Below are 22,598 nucleotides of genomic sequence, written 5' to 3' on the forward strand. Positions count from 1 at the left end.
GTATGTGCACAGTGCGTGTCTTGGCATCTCACTCAGGTTTCTCTTTCTCTCTCCTCTGAGAACAACAAGTCTATCAGACTGAGTGATGCCAGTGTGGCACCCCTGGGTGCTGCAGCAGGCGACGGATATCAGCTTCCACACCTGAGATTTATGACACACTGGTCCTTGGCCTTCTGCAGGCAGAGCAAACCAGGGGGAAGTGGAGAAGCGCCCTACATAACGCTATCAAACTGGGGCAGACCAGAGAGGAAACAGTTACAGTGTAATTCCACTCAAGCTGGGCTTTGAACGGCATTTTTGCTGAATTAGAATTATTATACAGGAGAGACAGGGTGGATGGGAGAGCAAAACCCATGTCACAATTACATGGCATCCACTGTAGGCCAGAGAACACACTGTGTGTTTTTTTTACATCTTTTGAAATTGATTGATTTACGTTATCCAGCCATTTTATGCACGTCAGGCATTGAAATGACGGGAAAGAGTTCCAGAAAATCAAAAACCTAAAGCTCCATGTGAAAGATCCTAAACCACATTCATAAAGAACCGCTAATCTGTGATGATTCTTGCAAACAAAAACACAAAGATGATAATTCTTTGTTTCTTTTAACCTAGTTGTGGATGGGTGGGGGTTTACTGCAACACAATTTGGGTCATGTCAACTTGATGTCAACTTGTCAATCTCAGAACAGTAGACTAAACTGACTGTCTTTCCTGTGACTGTGTAAACTTTCTGCTAAAACCAGAGATACTGAAACAAACACTATGAACTATCTGCAAATATCTGTCTGATGTGTAGTTTCCTCTGGAGCCGTGGGTCGATCATCTTACCTCAGAGGAGTCACACTGCTGTGCCTGCATGGGCCTTTGGGTGCAGCCAGTGAAGGCAGCCTCAGCGGGGTCTTGGTGCTCCTGCTGCCCCCTCCTCCTCCTCCTCCTCCTCCTCCTCCTCCTGCGGCAGGCAGCGGGGGCACGGAGCTGGACAGCAGGTAGGTCCGGACCAGCGCCCGGCTCTTCTGCACGGCCCTCTGGTGCCACGGCCCGCCGGTGTCCAAGCCCAGGCCCAGGACGACCGGAGGGGGAACGGTCCCAGCTGTGCCGCTCATGGGTCTCCTGCTGAGTCACACCTGGATGAGAATACACCTGAAAATCACCTCTTAGGGTTCAACTATTACAGGTGTTCTTGATTTATCTTCCCAGACATGTGGCCTGCCTCTAAAGTGACAGCAAAATCACACCAAGGATGCTGTAAATGGAGTGTTTTTTCCTCTTTCTCGCCCTCGGTCTGATCGCAGAAGTGGCTCTTTCAGTCTGCACACACAGTCCCTAGCTACAGCCCCGGGGGGTGCCTCGCTACCTGTGGGCAGCGGACGCCATCAATGATGCATATCCATTAATGATGCATGGCCGGGGCTGGTCAGGTAGGACAGCACCTTACTTTACCTCCCTTTCCCTCTTCCGCAGGTCGGCTTACAGACTGGGGGAGCAGGTGGTAAACGGACAGGGGTAAGTGAGTATTGGTTGAACCTCCAGGAAATGTAGACACGATACTGAGTGAGCGTTAGCCAGCAAGCGTCCCGACTCAGTTATGGAACTGAATATGCAGCAACTTTCAACTTTACTGTCCCGAGGGAAGTTCGGTTTGCAGCCAGAGTTTAAAATACTTACAAGAACACGTAAAAACAAAGACATCCTATAAATAAAAGACATAAAAACCAACACATAACTCAGAGAAAACAACAGATCAAGGCCAAAATAAGAGTCACTCCTACCACACTGAAGTATTAAAAGCATATGAGTAAGTCCCAATCCAAGTAAAGAGCTACAATATAAAGTGCCAAGTGTCAAGGAGAACCAGTTCACATTACATTAAAAGATTTAGTCTGTTTATGGCCACTGGGACAAAAGAGTCACTGGCACGCCTTGTTTTTCGATGTGTTTGTGGTTTTGTTGCAGTCACCGTTGTGGGTTACAGGCCTATTCTTTATTCTCTTCATTACATTTCATGGTGTTTCATATTAATTTTCATACTGGAAATGTCTAAAATAGCCATACTGCCCCTAAAGAAAAGCAATATAAACTCCTAGGCATGTTCATGTTGTTTTGGAAGCTAGTTGTTCCTCTTCCTCTTATTTGCTTTCTTATCTCATCTTTGTTGCCGTTCTGGTGGGGAATCCCTCTTTGAATTACCCAATCACCCAAGGTTTCTTTTTTCTGAACAAGGTTTTCTTGGGTGTTTTTCCTTGTCTTCACTGAGAGTCTAAGGTTGCTGGTGCTGGTTAGGTTAGGCTATGTAGGTTAAGTTGGCTCGTTAGTCTTTTCAACATGCTGTTTTGTGTCTTGTGCTTTGTTTTGTCTCCTTGTGTTTTATTTTGTCATATTTTCTCATATTGCATTGCATCATTTTGTTTTGCGATTGATTCATTAGATCTAGGTAGGCTCATTCATGTAAAGTCCTTTAAGATATGATTTGTGATGAAGGGCTGTAGAAATAAACTTGACTTGTACTGTAAAGTTGTTTCTGTAGTTTATCCAGTGCCAGGACGGATCAGACAAAACACCACCGACCCACATCCAGCCTCCCCTGGCCGGCCCATGCCTCCAGCCTCCAGCGGATCGTCTTGCTGCTTCGGGGCTGGAGCTGCTCCAGGGTTGACAGCCAGCCGGCAGGATGCATGTGTGATCCGGCAGTGGAAACATTGCACCTTTACCCTTAATTGTAACTGGACTGTCCTCAAGGAGCTTCCGACCCAGGGCAGAGAGGGAAGTGAGCGGGCCAGCTGTGGTGCTGGGTAATCAACTGCTCTGTGGCAAGCTGGGGCATTTGCATAATTTTAGAGGATTATGAATAAATGCATATGAAATGGCATGTGTCAATATGGCCAAATATCTTAAAACTTATGTTCGTTCTTGTTGTTCAATCTGCCCCTTTGTCCCTTGTTGCTCTGTACTGCCCTTTGTGGACATGCCTGTTTTATTAAATTTGACTTATTGTATGCAAATATAAAGTGTAATATACTTCAAATTTGATATTAACAAAGATGGATCTACTGATTTAAAATGCAAGTTCCCCACAGACACTTATCTCAGAACTACATAAATAGGTGATCATCAGCACCAAGTTTGTAATCAATCCAAACACAACAAAACTCAAGTTTAAAGCATTTATTTTTAAACTGAAAAGCAAGAGAAAACAGTCCATCCACTGGACGACCGGCTGCTTGTCCTCTGCTGGACGGCTCCTGTATTACATCTGCACTGCCACCTTCAGCTCTGTCAGACAGAAGCAGACAAGACAGGAAATTAATAGGTGGAGATTATTAAAATAAATGAGTCTTTCGTTTGTAAAAAATTATTGGTATCTTTTAGGAGAAATACTTTTGCCACAGCCACACCGTCTATTCCAACTAGTCTGAATCTAACACTACAAGACACCGCTTTACAAGGCAAGCTTTTTGCTGAGCATTAGTTGACATATTTCTTGTGCAATAATGCAAATGTGGCCTGTTTTCTCAAGTGTGACGGCCTACTTCTACGAGACACAGACACACACACACACACACACTTTCACACCCAAATGAGGATGATAAACTGCAGAGAAACTACCATGCAGGTCATCCTGGCGTCAGCACAGTGCGGTCCCTCGGGCTCCTGCAGCTCTGGCTTTATGTCAGACAGCAGTCTTCATTTTACCTACATGAGGGAGAATATAACAGAGAAGAAGCTGTTAGTTAGTTAATGTTTTTCCCCACTGCCAGGGCCTGTAACAGTGTAGTAGGTGTTAATATGAGGGAGAAGAACATGTGGGGGGGATTTGGGTTTCTATATGTTGTTTCATTCCAGAAAGAGAAATTCATCATTTGGAAATTAGATTAAAAAAGGTGACACATTCTTGCAAGATGACAGAAAATCAAAGCAACCTATGGCACTTTACAAAAAATGAGAATAGGTCACTAGGTTACTAACAGAATAATACCATTTAAAATTTATTCATTTTAACTCAAATTTTGGGAACAATGCCTATGTATTGCGTTTTAACAGCGAATGATCTTACCATGGTTACACTGCAAGCGGTTTCTCAGCCTCCCTCTATTGGTCGAGGCTCCTGTAGTGAGAGACACACAATGAGAGCCTGGTAGAGCACTGGTCAGCAGTTCTGTACTTTTACTAATGTGAGTTTGCCATCCTGAGAAGGCTAACAGTGTGTGTGCATCTATGTGTGTGTAGGCAGTGACCTTTGATCATGTGGAGAAAGGAGATTAAAAAAACAACTTTCAATTCTAAATACTTTCAGGTTATAAGATTATGTCATGGACATGCATTAAATGTATGTAAGCAACTGTTAATGTGTAGTTCAATGTAAAGAGAAGTATGTGGTATGAATAGTGTGACAAAGTTCAAATACAGGAGTCGTTTAAGAAGCCATCTAGCAGTCTGAGGTGCATTTACCATTTTGAAACTGCAGAGGGGACAAAGACAAATGCATGACAACCGCGACATTCAAATCTTTTGCAAACCTCAGGGGAAGGAACTTCTGTGACAAAGCCAAGTAATCTTGACTTCGTACTCGACACGTCAGGAATGTTACTGCAAAACCCCCAGTGAGCTGGGAGTCGCACCTTAACAGGACAGTAACCTTTTACAGGAGTAGACTTAGTCATCTGCAGTGTCGGGCTTGCAGACCTTGGGCACTGCCGTCCCTGAAGAGGCCGCAGGAGGCCGAGAGGGTAGTTCTGGCATCACACTCCGAGTCAGCAAATGGAGAAACAGTTTGGCCAATCAGGACGGAGGATTTAATCGGAAAATGGATCACAGTGCAGACAGACACATCTTGACAGCCTCGAGGGCTGGATTCAGTGCATTGCTTGGATATACTGTAGTTCGCTCTTTCACAAGAAGGTCCAACAGAGCTGCTGAGCACCACATACTCCAGGAAGCTGTTCTTTACAGCTACAAGACAGTTCCTATGTACAAGCAACAGAGGGGAATCGCCACAGTCCTGATGTACTGCGGAGTACTCTTTACAAAATGGCAGGCTGGTCACTGGCATGACAAGGATACTCAGATGTGACAGGTAGAAAATCAACATATGAACAAAGTACTAAAAAGAGAGAGGAAAAGAAACCAAGTGCCATTTTGAGCTAATTAAGTGTTGGTAAGTGCAGAAAAGTCTTTTTTGACACATGGCTCTACATACAGTGAGTTGACTGATCCCACAAAATGTAATTGCAGGGAAAAAACTACAAATATATTGCCTTTGTCCCACAAACCACTGACTGCCAAGTAGGATGGAAATTTAACACCAGCGAAATATCTTTTTTAATCTGTTTGAAAAGAGATTCTGAGTTGTATAGTTATAGTTGAATGGTAAAATATTGAGAGTGGCTGCAGAGTGTTGGGATGCATCAGCCTGTGGCTGCTGGGGAGGTTTATGTCTGAAGGTTTTCGCCCGGCCACCAACCATCACACCAAAATGAAACTGTTCTAAATACCCACTAAATTGTAGTCAATCCCCTATAGGTGCCCAATATCTTGTACTGGCCTACATAAAATACAAAATTAACGATTCAAAATAACTTCCTGTTTGCACATGGAGGAAAGGAAAATGTTGAGGAAAATATTGAAAACCAAGTTAATCATGCCCCCCCCCATACAAGACTCGACTGTGGTAACCGATCTATTGATGAAATACCAGGATCTAGGCATTCCTGAAAAGGAACTGGCTCAATGTTGATGCTTAAGGTGATTCACAATATCAAGCAAATTCAAATTTGACAGCCCTAGAGCCTATAGATAATAGTTATTAGGGCAGTGAAACTGCCAACCTTCAAACCCTAAGAAATGCACTCATCAAATAACCCATGGATTTGAGTACTGCTCCAAGTGCATGAAAAAGTTTAGTTTATGAACTGAGAAAACCAGTTTAGATTGTGAAATGAGCAGCCCTTTGAAGTAATTAAGCATTACTCAAGAGTCATCAGACCCACCCCCAACCCCATTTACAAAAAAACACAAAGGTTGCAGAGCTTGTGGTGTTAGGACCAAAGTACAGGTATACTGCATGATGCATGCGTTTCAAAAACTATGCATCTCTGACTTCTGTCATAAGGATTTTCATGAATGTTCACAATCCCACCCAGACCGACCCAAAAGGTATGTGACATTTTTCACTTATAAACTGCAAAGAAATCCCAACCCACTACCAAATCAGTGTCTTTGCACGATTAGCGCCACTTTACACCCCAAGATAGAGGGAATAAAACAGTACTGACAACAGATGTTGCAGTTCTGTGTTGCCAAGGTCAATACAATGGGCCTCATGCAAGAACCACTCGTACGAACAGATTTGTTCTAAAATCACTCGTACGCGCGATTTAAGAGAACTTGCCGCATTCACCAATTTTCTCCTATTTACACTTTTCTCTTAGGTACAAACAAAATGTCCGAGTGTCTAGACCTGTCGTATGAGTCATGTACAATCAACCTGCCATTCTCCAAAGCAAAAAAAACAACTTTGTTGCTGACTAATGGATTGTATCTCTGTCACTTTGAGTTTGAATATATAAATGACACTGTAAAGTAATGTATAATCATGTTGAGCATTGATGGCTTTTTCAAAAGAAGGTGGTGCGTAATTTATTTTACCTGAGCCACATAAAATCTCAGAAGTATCAATGTGGGTTAGTAGCCTATAAGTGTGCTCAATACAAAGACAAAACAAAAAACACTAATAATTGCCAGGTTATTTGACAAACACTCAGATGAGACAAAGGCAAGGTTAGATTATATTGGGGGAAATACATTATAGAGGGAGATAAATCTGATTTATAGGCTATTTTACTCCAGTTGATAACTTTAATGTGGGTAAGTGCAAGTGAATCTAAATTTAGGTCTTACCAGGTTGAGGTGCAAGTCGCTGTCCAGGGCGACATCGCTGGACACATGACACTGCTATATCGCCAATTATGGCAGGTATAGGCCTATTCTTTCATCTGAATTCCTCCTGGCCCTCCTGTTGCAGTCATGGATCGCCTTGCTTTTTGCATCTAATTTCATGTCAAGCCATTTCTTTTTTTATTTCTGTGACGGCGCCCTAACGACAAATCACTATAGTCCTATAATACTCCAATAGAGACTTAAGAGTGTCTGTGGTACTCAATAGTGAGTGAGTGACCTTATCATGGTATTTTTGTCTTCTGTAGTATCACTATAATATTCCGATAGGGAATTATAGCTTTGTTGTGATATTTATTTAGTGTTCATGTAAAATGTATAGGAATGCTATAGTTGTTTATCGCAAGGGAACGCACAGAGTTATTTTTCCCCATTCCTTGGCTTTAGCAGGGCCTTTCATGTGTTCATTTAGAATGGGTGGAATTCATAATGTTTACCCAGGTCATTTACGACATCATCATTTTCTGAAGATACGAGCATTTGGTGAATCTGACGTGGCACACTCGTACGAGTCCACCTCACGAAAAAAGTAAGAGAAATTTAGTATAAGAATACGAAAATGTTCTTGCATGAGGCCCATTGTCTACACAACTCAGTGATGAACCAGTGACTCAGCCGTCCACAACAATGCTTTTCATACATACATGGAAGCCCAAGTATTGTAATCACACACACACACCATACGAGCTAAAAACGCACATCGATTTGCCACAAGTCCACACACGAGGTAGAAGAACAGAGATCTGCACTGTGACTCCATTCTTCATAAGTGTGATGCCAGAAGCCCTGTAGGTGTCACTTCGAGCTGTGACAGTATTTGAAAGGAGAGAGACAGAGAGAGGAGTTAAGTTGTAGGGGATCTGTGCATCTTAAATCGTAAACATGGATGGGACACTTACCTTACTTGTTCAGCTGATCTGTGTAAGCATACCTCTGGCTGCAGTGCAAACAAGTCCAGGCTTTACTGTCCACTGACTTCTGCAGAACTACTCGTCAACGTAACCCAAATGCCGGGAAGAGCCTCTACTGTGGAATGGGGCAGCCTGTCTGTGACAAGCTGGCTGACAGCAGCTACCGCACCCCTCATGTAACTAAAGACATGTAGCACACTCGCACAAACACACATGCACAGCACGCCATTCTCTCCTCAACGGTAAGGTGCATGGGACTCCTGCATTTGGTAGGTTGCTGAAGAGATGAGGTAGGTAAGATAATACCAGGGAAGTAGCCACCTATTTTCTTTCTACCAAAAGCATCAAAATTCAACTTCACTTAAAACTGGCTCAGTGCAAGAATTCATTTAAAAGGTCAACTAAAAGAAGAGACCCCCCCCCCCCGCCCCCGCCCCATGCCCCATGCAGTTTGTCCCAGCAGCGTTTAATCTATGCTATGTAAGAATAGTTCACATAATATAAAGGAGCAGGGGTGTTAATAAATACCATGTGGCTGCATTTAAAAAAAAACAATAATCTTGAGATTGGAGTTTCTATTACAGAAACCTCAGTGTTGTACCTTTGCATTCATGTGTGTGCCACTGAAACTAGGTCAAAATGTGTTGGCAATAAGGGACATCCTTGTTCCGTACCACTGTATGTAGTTCCCACAGAACTTGAATGGACAGAACGGTCCTTCCACTGTTTGTCATGGTAATTTGGCTAGCACAGCATAAAATGGCGATTATGGAATTTTAATGGTTAGTTGCTATAGTGACGACGCAAGTCTGGGCATTAAGGCCGTAACGTGTCACACTTGCTTGAGAACTGTGCAGATAAGTCTGTTGCTTGAGTGCTTAGCAAACTGTCAAAACTCAACTGAAAGCTGACGTTAGCGACAAGGCTAATGTAGCATTATCAAAGATTGTACTTCTCTTCTAGTCAACATTAGCATATTAGCAATCCATGGCAGCAAGGCGACGGAGAAGCTCCTTTGGTCCTTACTGCAAAACCTCTCGCCTCAGTAACTTGCCGCAAGTTGGTTCGTATGGAAGCTAGCACAACAGCACAAATAACAATGTCTGCCGCTCCGACTGCCCTGGAACGTTGATTTGAATGGGATTGACCGTTCTATCCATTCAAGTTCTGTAATAGTTCCTTTGTAGTCCTTCTCTATGCTTGGCACAGTGCCAGCTGACTCTTGTTAACTGGTGAAATTTGCGAAAAGTAGAATGGCCAAATGTTGTCCCTAACATCCAAAATTACCATAAGACCAACCTATAAAACCACGATCAATCAATAAATGTAAAATTTTCAAACATAGGCCCTATGCAGTCTTCTAGAGGGATTGCTATTCATCAACAAACCCACACCAACAGGAGTCTTTTTCAGTACTTAAGTTGAATGGTCATCGTATTAAACCTGTGGGTACCATTGACTTAGGATTTCTTGGTTTGGAAATTCCCTTCTCATAGTCCAAAATCTTTCAAGATGGTCAAACCTGTTAAAGAAAAAATTTACATAACACCAACACACAGACATAACATAACAAGTTTTCAGATTTACACTTCGTGGTATCCAATTGTGTTACCAAATCCATCCAAGTATTTGTAGTCCTCCGTGTTTTGCAGGGTTTTCAGATGCTATGTGAAGAAGGAAATCTCTTCTATGGGATGCTTTTTCTAGCCAGGTAAAAATCGTAAAATAGCCAACTGTTATCCAGAAATTGTACATTGTATATTATCTCACTGTATACATAACTAATTTAAAAGTTTCTTAGCTGCATAGCCACTTATTTCTTTTTCAGATTTACACATTTTAAAATCCTATCCAATTGCAATACAGACTCCAATGTATTGGTGGTCTTTGGCCTTTTGCCTAGTTTTCTACAGAAATCACTACTATGGGATGTTTTTATTTTATCAACGAAATCATCTTATAAATCCAAATGTCCAAAAAGTTAGCCATTGGAGTCATCGTTTATAGAAGAGCACTACATTGTTAATAGAAGAGCACTATACAGGTGATTCAATTTTTTTTTTTTAGCTGAAAAGCCACCAACTGTCCATCTTGAGAAAGTGAGAAAAAGTGGCCAAAGGAAAAATGTGACTTCAATTAATTTGACTCTGATTAATACAGAGCCACTAACTGTCCATCTTGAGAAAGTGAGAAAAAGTGGCCCTAGGAAAAACTGGACTCAGATTAAAGCGCAAACATTTTCATTGAAAACTAAAATCTGTCAAAATTATCTTTCATATTCATCATTCAATCTACGATTTCAGTCAGATGAAGTTGCTGTGAAGTGTAATAATTATGCTGTTAGGTATTATGCAGTCAAATGATGCAGTAAAATAATAATTGCTCTTAGTTCTTAATCATATCCAAAATTGTAATTTTGAGAATTCTTCAATCAAATCATAGCCCTGTAATATGAAATCAAATTGTGAGGTCTTTGCGGATTTCCACCACTTAATAAATGTATATGTAAAGATACTACAAGGAGGCCATAAAATAAGTTCTGCAGCCTAAACATAATAGTTTCTCTCTACAAAATTCATCAAGCTTGTGAATTCAAAAAATGCATATAACCATTCTATTTCAATGCAATTGCTGTGTATTTACATTTTATTGCCCCCTCTCCAACACTTTGTATGGTACGGTATTGTTTGGCAAGTGCCCTTGTCAAGACAATGCACAGCCCATCTTTGAACTCAAAAAACTCCTTTTTAACAGAGCCATTTCATCAAAAATCAAGCTCAGATTTCCACTTTTTTAAAGCTTGATCCAAACCCTCCCCCATCTGGCTTGTCTCCATTCCATGTGACTTAAAAAAAAATCCAACAGTGTTTCTTGACAGTAAGTACCACAAAAATGGAAAAAAGGTGAAGAAAAGGTTCATCAGTAGTGACTAGGAATACACTCCAATCCAAACAGGGTCATCTCCAAGCCTTTCTCCCTGCTCAGGTATCTGAAAGCCAGGGCAATCCACTACGCACCAACAATTTTTAAAACTTTGTAATTCCCATGTTCTTCTTCTAACATTTCCAGCACAATAAATGCTGTGGTGGTGAAGTGCTGCCTCTACAGGAGATTAGGATTAAAGGCTTTTAGACGAGACGTGACAGCTGCCTGATAATGATTTGTTTTCAATGACAGGCAGTTACAGCATTACGGTGTTGGAGGAAAATGGAGGAAAAGTTAATTCCAGCAGTCTGTGATTTCCCCAAACGACTGCTTGCATTAAAGCAGTAAAGCAGCAGTCAAGGGACATTAACAAGAGAGCCTTTGCATGGCAAAGTGTCACTGTATGAGTGGGTCTATCAGGTACGTACGTTACAATCTAGTAGTTATATATGGCTATGTAAACATATGCAAACGTTAGCTGGTTAGAAGCATCTTGTAGCGACTACACGGCTGTGGGTAGCGGATGTTTCTATGGTTACATGTGGAGCACCAGGTGTTGTTTCTCTACACAGGTGGTGCAAGGCTGCATGCGACTATTGTGTTTCGTCTAAAAAGCCCATAACACTTTCTGATATCAATTCCAACACTGGCTATAATGGAAGCTGCCTCCCAAATATTACACTGGTGTAACATGTAGCCTACAAGATGCCATTGTAAAATTTCAAATGCATAATACTTTCAATCAACGACAAGTAGAAACATATGCATAGTAATTGGGCACTTTGACATAAGTAATACGTAATTTTTGGGGATGGTCTGTTTGTCGCAATCAGGTGCAACATATGCTTCTTTCTACCATAGTGGTGTTTTTTAACAAAAATAGGGGGATTGGGATTTTGTGGTTTCATCAGCTCCCAAATTTTTTTGGCTCCATTTCTGGTGACTGATAATGCCTTGAATACTGCATGAATGACCATTTACTAAGTACCTTTTGCAGTGGTCAAATTCGGCCTCTGCCGATTGGAAACACACTACAGCAAATTTATTCAGCAACCTATTGGGATTGGGAATTTGCCCCAGGCCATGCCAGTTTACTGACGTCAATTCCTTAATAATTCCTTCGTCAAGATTTGATTCTTTAAAGACTCCCTTATTGGTTCCTGCCATTTATATTTTTTATCTTTGTAAACTTATATTGTACCAAAAAGTAAGTCTAACTGAACTGATTGAAATTCTACTACCAATCCCAAATCAGAATGACTAACAATGTTAATACCCGACTCCAGTCTCCAAAAGTCTATATACACACACACACACAACTGTACAGCGTGTGTGCAAGTGACTGACTGCGAGGTTGTGATGTGACGTAGTGAAAAGAATGTGTAGTTCAGTTCTCCGCACACTTTATCTCCAGGTCATTCAAAAACTAATGTAGTCAGCTATCCTCATTTGTACAATTCCTTCCCTTCCTTTTAATAACCTCTTGTTGGAAGATAAGAGTACGTTGCTTGTGGTAGGAACGTTTTAACTTGTTTTAAGAATAAATGTTTAAGGTTTTTTTCCAATAGAACCAATTTGTCTTTATTGCAATACATGCCTTTACTTCAAACTTCTGGCACAAAACACAGCCATAGATAGAAAGGTGAGAAAAATGTTACAATTATCATTTCACGACGACTCACAGAGCATGATACAACTAGAAAAGAAAATATACATGGGTCAGAAAGAACTAATCGATCACAAGTGGGTGATCTATCTTTCCACACTACTCAAAATAACAAAATAAAAATGGAAAATATCGAACTTGCCATAAAATGAGTAACTCTTGAGGCTAAAATGCAGCAACAATTTAAACTTAAATACAACAAATATGACTCGACATGTTTGTTTCCGAGAATCTACACAAATAGCGCTGCTAGGAGAATGACACTGAGCTGCTTTTAAAAGCGGGGTTTCTTGGCAGGCCCATCAAACTCCTCGCGGACCCTGCCAAACCCGGGGTTGCCGGGACCCATTCCCCTAGGACCGCCCTGGGGGAAGCGCTCGTTGCGCTGTGGGGCGCGATTTGCCAAGGAGGCAAATTGGTGAGGGGAATTATGAGTGGGATGGGGCGAGTGCGTGAGCACACAGTTCATGTCCATAGGCAGGGGAGGGGGGTATAAGGTATGGCAAGAGAGGTGGTTTGTTTTATGTTTGTCAGCAGATTTACAACACAACCAGCAGGAGACACAGCCGAAGGTACCGTTCGTTCCAATATGAAGGTCCACAGGTGCCACAGGTTACATACGGAGAAGGAAGAAAGGGTAATGCTTTCGTTAGTCAGTGCCTCCCTAGCATGGCCTCCAGTGCATGCCAAAAGATGAGTCTATATTCCTCCACTACTGGCATCAGGTGTAGCATTTTGCATGCTAACCAGTTAAATGCCAAAACTTCTGGGTGGGTGAAGTATATCAAGCCCCAGCAAAACAAAATCCCTATGCTTTGTGTTAACATTAGGATTTAAGTATTTACATTAACATTTAGGATTTACAAAATGAAAAAAAATGGTTCAAAATAAATTATGTCTCACTGCAACAAATTAGAGCCTGACTTTATGCAGTTGGGTTTCAAATGTTTTCTGAACATAATTTAGGGAGGAAGAATTGACAGGCTTCAATTAGATTGGACTAACTGAAATAATGCTGGGTCTTTGCTGAATTCATGTTTTTAATAACAGCAAGAGATCTTTTAATATGGAAATACTGTGACTGCGCCAGAAACACATCTGTAGAATATTGGCACTTTGGCAAAACGAAATTTAACATTACACAGGACATTCAGCACAACACCCTTTCCAACAGTCATTTGTTTATGAATGTGCACTGTATGTTAATTCACAGACACACACATTTTGTGAAACCGGATTAGCTTGAGTCCAAGTGAATCCCTTAAACCACCCAAATTCACTGGAGGCGGCAGACTTCGACAACACAACTAGGCAACAGGTTTGGCCACAATTCAAATGGAACTGTAAAACTAAAGATACGTTTTAAACTAAGAACAGGATGTCATGAACTGGAGCTTCAAACATCAACTGGCTTAGCCTGATAAATAAATCAAATACTTCTGAGCTTCACAGAAGAGTGAATATAGGCTACACAGTGTGTCTCGCTCCACACATATTGCAAATTCATGGGTTGTAGACCTGTTGCATTGCTTCCATCAATTCAAAAGGTTTGTTCTTACAGGCTTTAGTCTGAGGTGAAACCCCTTAATATTAAAATTAAATCACTAAATGGGTTAATATTGCTTTGAATCCAAAGCAAGTCTGTAGAATTATACCAAGCTAATATTACCAAATATTAGCCTTTATTTGTCAAAAGCTACAAATGTGAAGCAGACTATTTTCTCAAAGACAAAACAAAGTAAAATAAAAGCTGGTCCGTTTTGTCCAAAGTTTGTTCAAAAGGTCAAAACTATTGTGGAAATAATGAGGACCTATGAGGTAAACACAATTGTGGAAATAATGAGGACCTATGAGGTAAACACACATCTTGCCATCTTTACTGTCAACTGTAAACCGGCAATGAAGCCAAGATTAGTACTACGATCCTGCCAGTAGCACAGATCTTTAACTCAGACTTAGGTTGCATATGAAATTAGAAGAATTCATATCCAGTATACAATGACATAGGCCTCAACGGGAACAGTCACAAGGCTATGCCTGCCCCCATCAGTTAAAAATGTTGTGGTCTGCAATTTGTAAACAATTTATTCAAATATAAGATGTAATGCCTTAAACTGTCAACCTGCACTAAAAATATTTTAATTGCTCAGGTGCAAAAAAGAAGTTTGTGAAAAGGTGCAGGAGGTGAGCTGAATCCCTACTTCATGTCACAAAAGTAGTTTCATATCACAGAGGAGCTTTGCAAAGGATTTCACATTGCCACCCTAACATACACATAGCTTCTTCATATACCACCTGATTCCTTCTCATGACAGCTGATGCATGACGGTGTTGGCACAGTATGGAAAAGTGGTTTTACAGCTAGATACCCATATTTTCAACAAATTGTTAAAAAAAGAAAAAAGAAAAAACACACGTAGATGCCATTCTTCCTCTTGCTAGGAGAAGTGCCTGTCCAGCTCACAGGAGACAGGGCTTGCAATAGCGGTCCACTACACAAATGCTGTGTCTTACAAGAGTGAGCAGAGCCACTGAAGTCTGTCTACAGCTCGCAGAGAGCAATTCCCTATGATTTAGTGCAGGTTGACGGTTTCTTAGCTGGACAGCAGCAAGATTCTGGTGAAGGAGACTGAGGGGGCTCGGCTCGCCACTGAAACCCTATCAGGCGGGCAGCACATCTGTCAGACTCAACAAGGAGCAAGCCGTCTGAAGACAGCTGGGAGCACAAATCCTTCATATTCACAGCTCTCCCGCTCGGCCAGCTGGCCTTCACGGTTAAAAATCAGCCTTTCCAACAAGACGGAAAGCCAACCACAAACTACTACAGTCAACTACTGATCTTCCCTTCAGTGGGATACGTTACCATTTCGTTGGGCATCATGCCTCCAGGAGAGGGTCCCCCCATTCCCTGCTGTCCCTCAAAGCCCATTCCGCCCATGGGGAACTTCTGGTTGGGCGTACCAAAGGACATGTCTAACAGGGACAACATGACTACATGTCACACATTTGAAAAAACAGATGTCAGAGAAAGAAAGATGTCAGAGAAAGTCCTTATGGGGCCTTTTTGTCAAAAAAGTTTGGATCTAACTCTATGTGACATTAAATAGGGATTAAATGTGATTTTAATGCACTTTTCTAATCCTCTTGCACTGTCTTTTCTTTTATCTTTCTATTTCACTTGATTTGAACTGCACTAGTTTACTTTTTAAGTCTTTGATCTTGTGGATCTTGTCTGTACTTTTGCACTTTTTAATTGTAAATTTTTTACCTTTACTGTATTGTTTATTACTCTGTAAAGCACTTTGAATTGCCTCCGTGTATGAAATGTGCAATAAATATAAAGCTGCCTTGCCTTATAGTGTCATTTAAAATGAAAAACAGCAGTACATCTTAGCCACTTGCAACTTACTATGAGTGCAATATTAGAAAAATAAATTCTCACTGTCAACATTATGTGCAACCAATAGGACCGTATGGGTGTATGGTGATAATGTAAACTATGTTTTGACATCAATAACATAATGCAATGAAGTCATCTAATGGAAATATAGCCAACCTGAGAATGTCATGAAGCTTGTAAGCATGTGAAAAGCAAGCAGACTGAATCATTTATAAAAGATGGCTTTGGAAAAAATGCATCTAATAAAACTTCCCTTTTAAGCATCAAATGAATACAATAACTCTGAACGGATTACTTACCAGCCATGCCCATGGCGCCACCAGGATTCATCCTCATTTCCCTGTCCCTCTGCAACAAAAAAACAGAAGAAAACCATTATTCAACCACACAAATATGAACAAGGTATCAGATCACGTAACTCATTATGTATTTAGTGCTTTTTCTTCCATCGTGCAGTTTAACTCACATCCATGAAGTTGCCCATCCTGTAGTTCTCCTCACGCTGGCGGCGCATCTGCTCTTCCATCTCCCGCTTGCGAAGCATCTCCTCCTCCCGCCTGCGACGCTCTTCCTCCTGTCTGTTTACCAACAGGAAATATTCAATTAGAAATAAGCCAGGTTGAACATCAAAAATGATAATGGATTTGATTTCATCTTGGAAAAATCTTATCAAAAAAAGGGAGGACTTGGCAAACAAATTTACAATTTATGGAAGCAAAGCCTGCATATGGGAGCTACACAGCATCCTTTACACTGAGGTAACGAGAAGCATTGTGTTGACGACAAGATCCATAAATGGCTGTTTTCTCTCCAAATGCACAACCAGATAAGAATTTTATTCAAATGCGCATAAATACCTGATCTGCATCTCTTTTCTCTTTTGCATCTCCTGACTGTGAAGCTCCTCCATTCGCCGCAGCTCCTCCTGCCGCCTCAGTAGATCTGCACGGAAACATGAAACCAACCAATTTAATTATAGCTCTAGAACGGTACATGCCCCCGTGTCCGGTAACACACATCCTCCCTGGTGATGGTGACAGTTGGAAATATGCGTTTCAAAAAACTCCAGTCCATCACATACAAGGATACAATGGTGACTGACAATTTATCTTTTCACAAAAATAGAAATACTACATAAAAACCTTCATAACTGACAAGACTTCTATGAAGCACACCAGCAAGGGGAAACATTATAGCGCAACTTGTTGACATGCAGTGTTCAAAACTGGATCGGATTCTTTAAATGTAACTGTTGCAGTCTTTTGAGTCATTCCTCTTTTCAGCCTGACAGCTGCAGCAGCACACTTGCCTTGTCGCAGCAGGTTGGCCTGGTGCTCGTGGTAAGCGTCCTCCATCTCGCTCTCCAGCTTCTCGCGGGCCTCACGCATGTTCTTCTCCACCTGCTGCCTCTGCTGCTTCTCCATTTCATCGAGAGACTTCCAGCGCTTGGAGTACTCATATTCAAAAGTGCCTGGACGGGCGAAGCGGGGCGGCTCCTCTCGTTCCCTGCAGACACAGTCGAAACGCCAAATATGAGACTTTTTTTTTTACATCAGGGTACCGCTGAAATGGGCTTTATGATAAGGGATAAAGAAGGATTCAGTGACTTTCAAGGTCTTGTATGGCATATGTCTAGGGCTTAAAATTGGCATGTTTTTGGATAAGACATGATATTGACCAATATTAAACATCACAGAGGCCTAATTTATTACTCATGACATTGTCAAGTCAAGAACTCATAGCGAAATCATCTATTCTAAAACTTCTGTCAAACAACACAAATATTCATTAGAGGGTTTCCTGTTGATCCTAGGATGGAGAGGAATGATGAATTTGGATGAAGGCCTTATATTATTTTTCTAAAATCCCAAAACTTTCAAGGATTTTCAAGGACCACATAGCACCATGTAGTAGCACAAGTGCATACTTTTTTTTTAGCCCCGGGACAGCAGCAAATCCGTTGTAATTGGCCATCAGCGTAAGACTTCTTTCAGCCAGTATTAACTCTTACCATCCTTTATTTTATCTATATTTTTTCACTGTTAGGTGACCAGCAGAAGATGTGTCACCAACCTACATCTCTTCACTTTTCTGCTGCAATGACTCTATTTCCCCTCAGGGATCAATGAAGTCAATTTCTTCCAAACTCTGCCAGTGTCATGTATCAATTCTTCCTTTCATCCACATAGATCAACATCTGCTGCTCCGTAGAGAAGAGTGTATTGATTTGTAACAGCTGCAAAACCAACCACCCCCCCCCGCCGCCACCACAAAACCCCCCACTTCCACATCGCACCATCTGCTGGTCACCTAGCAGTGATTTGAATTGAATCATTTGCATAACAAAGACCAAAAAGGGGTCATTCTGCACCTGGCCACAGTGAAACCCCCTCCACACAACACTCAACAGAAGCACAAAAATGATCTAACAACTAAGACACACTAAGCACATGCAAGAAACTAATGGGCAGTGATATGCTTACTTCTGGTATCTGGGGTTCTTCTGTGCCAGTTTCTCTGGAAGACCGTCCTCGTCGTCATACTGTTCTAGAGGCTCGACGACAACCGGCCGGGGCGACCTGTGAAGACAAAGAAAATGTTAATGGTTAATCAAGGTTTTTAGGCATTATCAAGCAAGATTTTACTTGATCTTTTTATTTGTGTACAAAATGTGTTACGGTGTGGTCGACTGATTGATACATTGAACATTAGGGCTGCAACTAACGATTATTTTCATTGTCGATTAATCGATTAGTTGTTTGGTCTATAAAATGTCAGAAAATGGTGAAAAATGTGGATCAGTGTTTCCCAAAGCCCAAGATGACGTCCTCAAATGTCTTGTTTTGTCCACAACCCAAAGATATTCAGTTTACTGTCATAGAGGAGTAAAGAAACCAGAAAATATTCACATTTAAGAAGCTGGAATCAGAGAATTCTGACTTATTTTTCTTAAAAAATTACTCAAACTGATTAATCGATTATCAAAATAGTTGGCGATTAATTTAATAGTTGACAACTAATCGATTAATTGACTAATCGTTGCAGCTCTATTGAACATTACATTGTTTTTTTATAGATCCATTTTAGATCAAAGATTCTATAATTCTATTTTAGTTTACAGACACAAAGCCATAATTTTAAACACAATCCCATGGAACAAAATATATTAGTTATTATAATTATCTAAAGATTTAGCAGGTCTTGTGTTCATGGCATAGCCGACACAAAAACAGATATTTCCCAAATTCCAACTGCACTTACGTGGTGAGCAGAAAGACGCCCTCGTTGCAGCGGTCCAGGGCCTTTCTGGCAGCAGGTTTGGAGGCGAACTCGACGATGCCCTTCCCCGTGGAGCGCCCGCGGTCGTCTACGATGACGACCGCCCTCTCCACCATCCCAAACTGTGAGAAGGCCTCTTCCAGGAGCTCGTTGGAAACAAACGGTGACAGGTTCTTCACAGACAGAGCTGCAGAGTGTGTGGCAAAGCGAACGCGCAGTGGCCTGCCTTTCATCGGCGTATCGTCTAATTCTGCCTTTGCGATCTCTGCCAGTCCGCGGGACTCCTGCAACAAAGAAAAAAACTATTAACAAACTAAATAGAGAATTATCATTACCCAGGGCCCCTATATATAAAAACACTACAGTACCGGATTTCAGAAATGTTACAATGAATTTCCAGAAGTGGTAATATGTGTTATGTGGTGTAAAATTTGCACTCACCAACAGGCATGCTTGTAAATACTGGTGTAATAGCCTAATTCTAATAGAACCAAAGCTATGACACTTGGTATCATCACAACAATAGGCTGAATTTAAACGTGTCTTACCAGTCGGATGAAGCCAAAGCCTTTGCCTTTGTTGATGAAGACCTCGCTGGGTTCTCCATATTTTGCAAAGAGCCTCTTGAACTCGTCATCACTGATGTCGTTGGGCAGGTTACCAATGAACAGACGGCACCGCTGTGTGTATGTTTTCTCACCAGGTTTCAGCAGCATGGACAATGTTGCCCTCAGTTCCTGCTAATGAATTAAAATAACTATTTCAGAATCAACTCATGAATCCCCAGACTTGAACACACAACACCATACTCAGATAGCAAGAACACAAAAACAGGCAATTTGAATACAACAGGAAATGTCCACTGGAGATGAATGAAAGAAAAACGTGTTGGAAGTCACTGAATTGTCTGGCCTCCTTTTATCTATATCATTTTAAGAGTTAATTAAACAGACAATAGACTGCAAAGCCAGATTTGTTTCAACACACAATTGCCAAATCCAGCTGTGATCCTCAAACATACATGTTTAACAACAATGCCCCCTACTCCCTTAAAAATATCGGTCAAGTTTATTGTCCCCTTATCGTATGGGGAATAGGGCCACCCCCTATTCCCCATACGATAATAGGGACAATAAACATGACCGATATTTTTAAACACCGTCTCTGGCAAGCCAGCACGATGCGCATCAACAAAATTGATGAAAACGATTCAGAATCAACAACTACAACCGCTGTGTTCTTGAGTTTACAACAGAAAAACGGGGGGCTATGTGGCTAGACTGCGACTGCAGGGATTTAACACAAGATGGCGGATAATCGAAGCTAGCTCACATTGGGGGCGCACGTTTTCAATTCCGTCTAGTCCCGCCAAACACTGTAGCGAGGCAACTACACATCTACAGCCGTTTCAGTGGCCCTATGGTGAAACTCCGCCCGCTCGGGCTGCTCCGACCTCCAAATCTTGCGTGTTCTTGGTTTTCCAACACTAGCTTGCTTTGTCTACATGCCCGAGTACTGTACAACAGCGATGCTAGCTAGCTTGTTGCAAGAAAGTAATTATCCCAAAACACTGTTAACAAAAATAATGTCGACACCCCACGCAGCACAAAAATATAATTAAAGCACAACAAACCGTTGACTGGTCTACTGCCGTGGCTGAAGCGTTATTTGTGGCCTTCGGCTCTGGTTTAATCATCGGTACCGACTTCGGGCCTTGTTGGGGAACTGATTTCTGGCCTTGTTGAGGCATTGACTTCTGGCCTTGATGGGGCATCGGCTTCTGCTGCTGTCCGTTAACATTTCCCATCGGTGGTTTCTGCTGCTGATTCTGATTCTGGTTCTTGTTTGCCTGGCCCGGTGGAGGCGACGATATATTTGGTTTCGGCGGGGGAGACTGGATCTTCGGTTGGGGCGCGGGGGTCGGCGGTTTTCGTTGTTGCTGTTCTTGCTGCTGTTGCATCGGGCCTTTCATCGTGAGAGCCGGGCCCGGAGTCGGCGGGGGGATGATTCCAGAGGACGGAGGCTGCTGTGGCTTTTGTGGGGTCGTCTGTGGTCCCTGATTGGGGGGCTTGTTCAAATTATTGCCCATATGTCCTCCTCTGTTCTGGTTCTGGAAAGGGTGACTCCTGAAATTTGGGTTTCCCATCAGTCCGCCTCGCATCGGGCCGCCGGGGCCGCCCCTGCGTGGCTGGAAACTATTCATACCACCGCCGCGACCTCTGTTAAACCTATCCCGAGACATTTAGGATGTCTTAAATTACCGAACTGTCGAATTAAAATACGAAAAACGTTAAGACTCGTGTGTCTTGCGGCCGTTTTTTTCCGGTGTTGGTCGAACGTAGGTCGTCCTTCCTCTCAAAATGGCGACCGACGGCGACGAGCAGAAGTTGTCTTCGTAACAAAGCAGAGGGATCCGCCCTGTCTGCTTCATTGGTCTGTTGTTCAGGATGGGGAGTGGACTCTATTTTTCAAATGACGCCCAAAAGTATATGAATAAAACCGGATACTCTTTCTTTGGTCCGCTGGAAATGTTCTCATTTACTACTATTTGTATTGCATCACACTTAAATATAGAAATATTCAAATATAGAGAGGCCTATACATATTACGCTACACATACAGGCCTACTATTGTAAGTACTGATAAAAAAAAATGCATGTGGTAAAAAAGGAGGGTAACCTCTGACCTCCTGTTACTGACCATTGCTAGGCAAACAATAGTAACAAGTTATATTTTTCAGAAAAAACATTTATTTATACCTTTTCCCTTAAAATACTCCATAATTTTGATCAGTGTGCTTGCTATGATGAATGCTATGAATTTACGTAACAGATTTATGTCAGCCTTGAGGTAAACGCTGTTCCACAAATAAATGGTGGGTCAACTGAACTAAACTATATTTATATAGGCCTACAGAATATATGTGTGTGAATATATGGGTTAAAATATATGGGGGTAAGTTTATGCCTGATCTCTTCCATTATATACTGTATGTCCATACTTTGCTATCCCTGAATAAAAATATGGTTAAAAATATATTTATATATATGTGTGTGTGTGTGTGTGTGTGTGTGTGTGTATGAATGTGTCTGTTTGCCTCATTAGTTTACGTTTACCCATGTTCTGATCTGCATCCAGGGGTCCATTCCAGAAAGCAGGTTCAACAAACTCTGAGTCTAACCCTGAACTCTGAGATGATTAACCCTGAGATAGACTCCTTGCAGTTGTAAGTACTCAATACTCCAGAGATCTTGCCACATATAGTAGTTTAAAGTATACTGAAACAGAATGCTCGTCTTCATCACAGGATGATGATGATGATGACGAAGAAGACACGTTGTCTGCTGCCACAGAGAGGGATTCAGAGAGGCCTACATAGGTATACATCTTAATATTATGTATGGTAGCTACTGATAGTTCTCTCCCCATTCACATTTCTTTACATTCTTGTGTGGAATTTGGA

General features: G+C 41.6%; 1 protein-coding gene across 3 annotated transcripts; it reads right to left on the reverse strand.

The window, feature by feature from the left end:
- Nucleotides 1-3,150: 3,150 nt before the first annotated feature.
- Nucleotides 3,151-21,495, reverse strand: LOC139646932 (splicing factor, proline- and glutamine-rich-like). Of its 3 annotated transcripts, XR_011695497.1 has the most exons (12): nt 20,769-21,495; nt 19,684-19,875; nt 19,118-19,419; nt 18,340-18,435; nt 17,166-17,362; nt 16,714-16,798; nt 16,323-16,434; nt 16,156-16,204; nt 15,320-15,429; nt 4,055-4,105; nt 3,607-3,693; nt 3,151-3,273 (listed from the first exon to the last, which is right to left on the reverse strand). XR_011695497.1 is itself a non-coding variant. In XM_071522730.1 (10 exons), exons 1-10 carry the CDS (start codon nt 21,375-21,377, stop codon nt 12,731-12,733), a joined length of 1,860 nt encoding a protein of 619 aa, XP_071378831.1. In that variant the 5' UTR covers nt 21,378-21,495; the 3' UTR covers nt 12,169-12,730. The 3 variants fall into 3 exon arrangements, 2 of the variants coding, with proteins under 2 accessions (XP_071378831.1, XP_071378830.1); XM_071522730.1 differs by lacking the exons at nt 3,151-3,273; nt 3,607-3,693; nt 4,055-4,105 and adding an exon at nt 12,169-12,841 and having other exon boundaries at nt 19,684-19,872; XM_071522729.1 differs by lacking the exons at nt 3,151-3,273; nt 3,607-3,693; nt 4,055-4,105 and adding an exon at nt 12,170-12,841.
- Nucleotides 21,496-22,598: the final 1,103 nt, after the last annotated feature.

Source organism: Centroberyx affinis, unplaced genomic scaffold (genome assembly GCF_046629955.1).
Source record: "Centroberyx affinis isolate AG114_WGS23_722 - 3 ecotype Tasmania unplaced genomic scaffold, CSIRO-AGI_Caff_v1 ptg001025l_1, whole genome shotgun sequence".
In the NCBI taxonomy this organism is placed as follows: domain Eukaryota; kingdom Metazoa; phylum Chordata; class Actinopteri; order Beryciformes; family Berycidae; genus Centroberyx; species Centroberyx affinis.